Here is an 8,036-nt window from a genome sequence, read left to right as displayed (position 1 = left end):
GATGAAGGCCTTCCTTGGAAGTTGATAACTCCCTCAGAAAAGGCTTCTTCTTTACTTTCTTTTTATTTAACTTGAAAAATTATTGAATGTCACCAAATTGTTTGGAAGGCAAATCTCTGATGAATAGTAAGTTTCTGGAATGAATAAGTTTTTATTTTAATGGTGAAAGCCAAGATTTTGAGAAATTGCAAGACAAATTGCAAGTATCTTTAATGTTGCTGAAGTGTGGCTTGGATCTCTGAGGCTGTAACGTTAATCCAGTGAAATGAAGCACACCAAAACCACGCCACACCCTCTGACTGGCAGCTGATCCTTCCACAGCATCAAGGGGAGTTTTTGTTGGCCTCTTGTGAGGGAAACTAACAAAATAATTAGATCTGACTGGGCATTCTGTTTAATGTAGGAGGTCTGTGGTTCCTGCTCTGGGTTAATTAATTCCACACAGAGGAGGTAGGGAGGTAGGTGAGTTCCTTTTAAAAAAAAAAGGTCTGTCATTCATCTACTCACAGTATCAAACCCCAAATCTATCAACCCATGCATCTCTACAGGAAACTTTGCCCTCCAATTAATTTAACGTTCACACTGGGTAGGCTCTCAGAGATTTCCAGGGTTGATAGAGAATAGCTTTTCTTAAAAGTTTATGGGACTTCCCTGGAGGTCCAGTTGTTAAGACTGCGCTTCCACTGCAGGGAGTGCACGTTTGATCCCTGGTCAGGGAACTAAGATCCTGCATGCTGCGAGGCGGGGCCAAAAAAAAAGTTTACATCTGCAGGGCTCATTGGAGGAGGAGAGGAGGAAAATAGGAGGAGTCCCCATCCTCAGGAAGATTGAAGTCGAACTAGAAGCAACAGCTGTACCTCCTTACAAAGCTTTCTTGCTAAGGTAGGTCGGGGTCAACTGCAACTAGTGATACTCAACATGGGTCTCAATGAGGGTGAGGAATAGAGCTTTGGTCTGGTAGGTTTTAGAGGAATCGCTCAAAAGGAAGCAAAAACTCAGAACTGACTCCCTTGTACTATGCACATCTCTCACTGTAACCATCCTCTTCCTTCATTCCCTCTTTTTGCCCCATTTGGTAAATATATTTGCAGCTGTAGAGCTTCTTTGAAACTCCTAGAAGATCCACAAGTAGGTTGGTTGCTGTGTATTGCTCCTGACCCAAGAGCAGACAGCATGTCTACAAGAGTCAGTTTCACATCTCGCCCTGGGGAGTTAGTGACTGATGTGGAGGCAGGCCTTTAGGAAGTTTAGACTACTTTTCCAAACTGATCTGTTGCCGCCTCTCAAACACAACAGTAAAGCAACCAGGCGGTTTTCAGAAGCTTGGGCCACTCCCCTACCTCTACCCTCAGTGGTCAAAAAGGAAAGTTTTTTGCCTTGCTGTTCATAGGGCAGGGGTTATGTGGTTATTTAAGGCTTAGTCCAATTCTGGGAAGTTCCCATAGATGTAAATCTGAGATCAGGTTAACGGGCTTTTTGAAAAAGAAGTGTTACCAATTCGAAGCAATGAGAGAAATGGAAATAGGTCTTGTTTCCCATTCTTTTGCCCGAATGAATGCTTGTTCTTTTCAGCTCATAGGAAGGTCCTGAGCCATGGAAGGTAAATAAGACCAGTCTTCTGTCCTACCCAAATTTCCCACTCAGCTTGGACGTACCTGTGGGTGGAAGTGTGAATTGTGCAGCTTCAAAGACAAACTGAGAAGACAGCTTCTGCTCTTTTGCAGCTAGTGAAGAAAGGTTTGAACTTTTTCTTCAAGTTGGATGCAGTGAGGAGTTACTTGGCATCATTGCTGCCACCACACCTACACTAATGATGCTGAGTTCAGGATCCAAAGAGGCCAGAAAGGTTAGCTTCCTGGGATAGGGTGTGCATCTACAGGGATTGCTTGCTGTAATGAGCAATAATCACTTCTTTCTGGGGCTGGAGGGTGTACAATTTCAGAGGACGGACAGAGCTGGGAAATGTGCCGTGGCAAAGGCAGGCTGGGTGTGGAAGTCCACTCCTGACGTTCATAGCCAAGTGCAGAAGGCCTTAAAAAATCCACTCCACTCGTCCTTCCACACCCAGCCTTTGCCCTCTCCCCCTGCTTCCACTTCGGAAAGTCTGAAGCATGCTTGGAAAGCTGTTTTCTGCTTTCTTCTCTCTTCCTCCCCCTTTCTGAGCTCCCAGCTGCTCAACCTCTTGCGTAACTGTGAGAGAGCACTGAGTTTGTTGATGGGCTCCAGATGTGGAGCGGGGTGGGGATGGTAGGTCTGAAGTCCCCTGAGTGCTCTAAGTGTGGGAACATAGGGCCCCGACACAGCAGGAGCGAGGACACATTGCACAGAACCTTTATCATGGGGTCAGCTGACCGCTGGGCTGGGAGGACAGAGAGCAGTTGGGTGATGTTTCAACCCCCTGCCTCAGCATCAGCCGCCTCCGTGGCAGCCTTGATTATTCCCTGAAATTCCTCCTGACCAAGACGGTAAGGAAGAGCTGGAATTGTGAAACAGAGTTATGTGAAAAGTCTTTGCGGTACCCCAATCTGAGCCTCTTCCCTCAAACTCTGGGTCTTGGCACATAAGATACAACAAGTTTGGGGTTTGTTTCATTTTCTTTCTTTTCTTTTTTAAACAGAATAGCCTGAAAATTACTGTTGTGATCTGCCTCATAAAAAGGTGGTCAGAGTTAAAATACTTTTATGAGCCTCAAACAGTGTGAAGAAAGAAAGAATAAGAGGCTTCCACCCCCAACACCGCTCCTCCACCCCAGGCCAAATCCTGGGGCTTCCTGGTGCCCACAGCACATGCTGAAGCCTGATAGTTTGACCTCTATTAGCTAGAGCAGGTAGCTGCAGAGAGCGTCCCACCCCCTCCTGCTTCTAGTCCGGTCAGCTCCAGCCTCCAGACATGGGGGGTCCCCCTGCTAATGCTGGCCCTGTCAATGAGTGACCAAAGATTCCTGCAGTTCAACCTTCTGCTGTTCCTGGGTTAGGCAGGGAGGGTACATACTGAAGTCACTGAATCAGAGCAAGATTTGTCCATCCCAAAGAGGACAAATTATTTTCTGCTATCCTTCCCTCACTGGAATTTATGCCAGCCTTGGGGGATTTCTCCTTCCTCTCCTTCAGGGAGGAAGAGTCTCAGGGGTCCCTCCAGTGCTGGTTAAAGAGGTCCAGTCTAGCTGCGTTCAGCTCCCTAGGGCCTCCCCTGTCAGTCTCCTGGGGCGAGAGCTGGCTTTGCAAGGTAAGGATCCTCTGTCAGCTTGGATTTCGGGTGGCGAGAATGACTTTCAACCAGGCTCAGTTTCTAGGCTTCACCTTAGGTTTTCGGTGCCCCCCTCTTCTTCCTTATTAACCCCTCGCTCGCTCCTACAGAGACCCAGACTGCTGTAGGATGGTGTGCTCAACAGTAAACCTACAGCTTGTCTCCCGAGTGTAATCCTGCAGGTTGTGGTGAGGGTGGAGCTACACGGGGTAAGACGATAATTCCATTCAGCTTTCCTCTGCTTTACAGTTTGCATGGCACTTTACCATGCCTCCGTATACCTATCCTTAGAAAAACCTGTGACACCCTATATGCAGAGTTATCCACCCCATTTACAGGTCGTCATGGTGGAGGGGCTTGGAGTAGGATGAGGAGAAGGGGCAACAGAGAGTAGACCTGGATACCCTCAACAGATATTTGGAGGTGATGAGAATATGTTGTAGGGCTGCGACCATGAAGTTCATTGGGAGCTCATGGAGGATTCAGGCACCTAAAGTGAGAAAAAAAAAAAAAGGTGGGGGGGTTGTTTAGAGAAAAACTGTCAAAAACACCCTCTCAGAAGAGCCTTAAAGCCTAGGGGTGGAGGGTGGTCTAGGAGAGTCCGAAGGGGAGGGTGAGTGGGGGATAGGGGTGTGTACGTGGTGGTGGTAGTGGAGAGCCCAGCTGCAGAGAGATGAACAAAGCGGGCGCTGTGCAGGCCGGGGGTGGGGGGGAGGTGCTGCTATGGGAAAGGGTGGGTGGGGGGATCTTGGCCTCCGGTCCCACAAGGGCGTCTCCTCCGGCTGGCCTGGCGGACGGGACGGGGGACGGGGGCGGGGACTAGCGGGGGGGGGGGGTAGGGAGGCGGGACCCGCTCGCTCTCCTCCTACTCAACGGGCTCCCAGGGAAAAGCAAGAGTGTCCTTCTGAGCCTGGGGCCGCGGCGGCCGAGCCAGGCGAAGGAACCAGTGTCCCCCTTTCCCCCCGAGGTAAGAACGCTCTCCCCCACTACGCCTGCGGGTCCTGCTAGCTGCGTGGCTGGGACTGGATAAGAGGAAGTCCCAGGGACCTGGAGGGAGCCCTCAGATCAGCTCTGGGCTGGAAGAGCCCGGAAGAAACCGGTAGGGGAGGAGGGGGTCCACAGGTGAGTGCGTGGGGGCGCGAGAGGCTTTGTGCGGAGTGGGCTCCGCTGCTTTCCCGAGAGCTGCTTGCTCCTGCCCTCCCGAGCCGCCGCCCGCGCCGCCGCCAGAGGGGGCCCTTGCGCTCTCCCCCCGGGGGGAACGCGGATCCTTGTCCCAAGACCCTCCTTCGGGCACCCAGACATCTGGGCGACACTCGCGAGGTCTCGTCCGCCTGCTCCCCACACCTCCCCTCTCTCGCCGACAGAAGGACTGAGAGCCCTGCACCAGGACCGGAGGTGTCTCCCGGGGCATCTCAGCTCCAGTCCCGGGCCGGGCCGCCTTGGCGGACAGGAAAGGGCTGCGGAGTCCGGCTTGGAAGCAGTGGTGTCCGGGAGGGACTCTTGCGTGTGTTCAGGAGATGGGTGGCACATCTGAGGCTTCCCCGGCCCTCTCCAAGACCCCGCGTCTTTAGGGGTCTGGGAGGCCAGAGGGGGGAAGCTGGGGGCAGTGAGTCTCCGCTCTTGCCACGCCCGCACGGTCCATATTCGAATCCCTTGCGGAGTTCCCTGGTGCCGGGGCTGAGCCAGGTCCTCCGGGCTCCTCCGGGATACGGAAGCGCGGGCGCCCGGGGGCGGCGGGGGGCTGGGGCAGCTGGGTGGCCGAGGCGCCCGCGGACGCTTCCGCCGAGGCGGGCAAGAGGGGAGCCTGGGCCGGGAGACCGAGCGGTCCGACGGGGGACCCAGGGCGCCGGGGCGGGGCTGCATACTGGGCCCGTTAGCTCAGCCGTCCCGGAGTCTGACTCATTGAACCGGTCACACACAAAGCCAACCTCCCCACCACGTCAGGCATCCCACGCGCAGACACACTCGGCGCCCCACCCGGCATCACCCACGCACCCTTCCCACCGCACACGCCACGCGGACAGCTGCGTCTCTCTCCGCCGTGACAAGTGTGGGACCCAGCGTACACCTAGGACTCCACACACACGCCAAGCACCCGCAGCCCTCCCAGGAAGCCCACATTCACACCTGCGGCCCCTAGCGCTCACGCCCTTCCCCGGGCCCACGCACCCCGACACACGCGGCCCCGCCGTTCACACACACCCATCACGCACTCAGTCCTCACACAGGCCGACTGTTACACACTCACCCCACACACACACACACACAAATGCTGCACACGCGGCCCCCCTCCCGCCGCCGCCCGCGGGGAGCCGGCGGTGTCTGGGGGCCGCCCCTTTCGCCCGCCGGGCAAACAAGCGGCCCCTTCTCCCCGCCCGGCCAAAGAAAGGCCGCTTGTCCAGCGTCAGCGGCGGGCGGGGCGGCCCGGCAGGCGGCCCAACACTGCGGCCTTGTCCCACCTGGCGGCCCTGGGGAGGGCGGCGAGGGGCAGCAGGGAGCCCTCCGTGCGGAAACCCAACTCAGTCCCCCGGCCTCCCCGGCCTCGGAGAGCCGCCCTTTTCCGGCACCCCACCTCCACCCCGCACACAAGTAAAATCACACCCCCGAACTACACTCTCGCCTTGTCCCGCCGCCTCCTCCAGCCCCGGCAGCCCGCCTACGGTCTCTCCCCACTCCTGGGTCCCCCGGCCTGCCCTCCGGCCCCCTCTTTTACTCCAGGGCCCCGCCTCCCACCACACCCCCGGTCTCCCCCTCCACGGCCCTGGGTACCTTCGACTGCTCCCCCGGTCCGTCACCCCCTTTCCTTGAGGACTTCTCTGTCCCCAGTCTCCCCCATCTCCTTCGTTCCCCAGTCCCTCTACCTTTCCGTCCCCGTCTCCCCCCACCTCTGCGTCCCCTGGACTCTATCCGGTTTCCCACCTCCTTCCCCTCCTCCCCATCCTCTGCCCTCAGTCTTCCCTCCCCAGCCCTCCTTTTCCCTCATCCCTCAGTCTCCCTCTTTATTTCCCTCCAAATCCCTTCGTCTTCCCACCCGCCCCGTCCCTCCGCAGACCCCTCGTTTTCCTTCTCCCGAAGTTCCCTTCGTCCCTGGCTTTCCCCCACGCCCTCCCCCGCCCTCGCCCGGCTCCGGCGCCCCGCCCGCTGGGCTCCCAGCCTCAGTTTCCTTCCCTTCCCGGCTCCTTCCTCCGCCGGCGGCCCTTCCTCGAGGGCGGATGTGCGCCGGACGGGCGAAGGCGGTGGCGGCGGGTCGAGAGGATCCCAGCTCTAACCCCGGAGGCCTCGGGCCACAGCCATGCGACGCCCAGGACGAGGCCTGGGCTGGCCGCCGGGGCCACAGGTGAGGCCGGAGCGGAAGCACCCGTGCGGGGGCTCCGCCGGGACCGCTTTCGCTCCGGGGCCAGCCTCGGACCTTTCTTCTGGAGCCTAATTTGGAGTCTGGACTTCCTCCAGTGCCTGTCGGTTCCAGACCTTTCCGGCCGCTCCCTGGGCCCCCACCGCCCTGGCTAAGGTGCCGAGACCCCCGAAGCGGTGACTCTGGGCGCCCCACGAGGCGCAGAGAGCTGGGGACCGGGTAGGGCTGCTGATCCCCCGTGGCCTGGATGCCCGGGCGTTCGCGCTGGGCCGAGAGGCCGGAGGGGCCGGAGCGGGGTCACCTGCCGGAGCTCCGGCGTCGCCCCACAAGGGGCCCTCCAGACACCCAGGCCTCTGCCACCCTGAGCCCGAGGAGGAGCTTGGGCATCTCTGCTCGCGGCGCAGGAGGGCTACTGAGAGCCGAGGCAGACCGCGGCGCTTCCCCCAGTCCCTCTTTCCCGAGAGCTGGACTCGCACCGCAGGGGCCTTTTTTTGGCAGCGGGCGGGGCGGGGTTTCCCAAAGCGGCAGCGGAGGCCGGGCTGGGCGAGCGGGGTGGGTAATTACAGCCCCCGGGTAGTGGGCAGCCCGGTGGGACGGGAGCAGGTCGGCTGGTGGGAGGCGCCCCGGAGCAGCCCGCTTGGCACTCCCTGCCGGGGGTGGGGTGGGAGGAGAAGGCGCCCCCGCCCCGCCCCGTCCCCCACGCCCCCCACCCCGTGGCTGCTCTCCCGGCCGCTGCGCAGCCCCTGGGTCAGAGCGCCGCCCGCGTGCTGGGACGCGCCGGTCTGGTGTACCTTTCTACTTCACCTGGATTAGGTTTCGGAGCTGGGGCCACAGCCCCGCGCCTCCCAATCTCTACATCTTTTCTTATCTTCTCTGTCTCTCCCTACACCTCTCTCCTTATCTCTCCTTCTTCTTTCACCTCCTTATTCCCTTCTCTCCTCCCCTCCAATCACTCTTGTTCCCCATCAACCTCATTCCTTTACAATCTTTATCTGCACTTGAAATCCTTGGTGTAAATAAAAGAGCACACCCACTGCCACCTCACAGAGTGATAATGACAACTTGACAGATGAAGAAACTGAAGCCCAGATAGGTGAAGTGACTTGTTCGAGATCATGAAGCTCATACTGATAACTGGCATGTTTATAGTGCTTTGCACTTCACAGTGTCATTTCATATAATACCTGAATCTCCAGACAATCATCTTTAAAAAAAAAAAAAACCTAATAGTTTTATTGAGGTATGATGTTCATACCATAAAATTCACTTAATTTCAATGTACATTCAGTGATTTTTAGTATATTTACAGATCTGTGCAACCGTCATCACAAGTAAGTTTTAGAACATTTCTATCACCCCCCTCAAATCTGCCCACTTATGGTCACTCCCTGTTTCACCCCTAGCCCCAGGCAAGTAGTGGGTGTTTTTTCTTTAAATC

General features: G+C 57.2%; 1 protein-coding gene across 14 annotated transcripts in view; it reads left to right on the top strand.

The window, feature by feature from the left end:
- The first annotated feature begins 731 nt into the window (after positions 1-731).
- PHLDB1 (pleckstrin homology like domain family B member 1) overlaps positions 732-8,036 on the top strand; it is a 48,902-nt gene continuing 41,597 nt past the window's right edge. For 4 of the 14 annotated variants that reach the window (XM_027082139.1, XM_027082134.1, XM_027082137.1 and 1 more), the window contains exons 1-3: positions 736-882; positions 1,573-1,600; positions 1,725-1,846. In XM_027082139.1, coding sequence (XP_026937940.1) covers positions 1,594-1,600; positions 1,725-1,846 — 129 coding nt within the window. In that variant the 5' untranslated portion in view covers positions 736-882; positions 1,573-1,593. Of the gene's footprint in view, positions 883-1,572; positions 1,601-1,724; positions 1,847-6,435; positions 6,584-8,036 lie in introns of those variants that run through there. The other 10 variants (XM_027082142.1, XM_027082138.1, XM_027082140.1 and 7 more) reach the window with 6 other exon arrangements.

The sequence above is a fragment of the Aethalodelphis obliquidens genome, unplaced genomic scaffold (assembly GCF_003676395.1).
Source record: "Aethalodelphis obliquidens isolate GAN/ISIS:26980383/991018 unplaced genomic scaffold, ASM367639v1 scaffold46, whole genome shotgun sequence".
Lineage (NCBI taxonomy): Eukaryota > Metazoa > Chordata > Mammalia > Artiodactyla > Delphinidae > Aethalodelphis > Aethalodelphis obliquidens.
The sequence above is the reverse complement of the archived record's forward strand: the minus strand, read 5'-3'. Positions and strand labels throughout refer to the sequence as shown.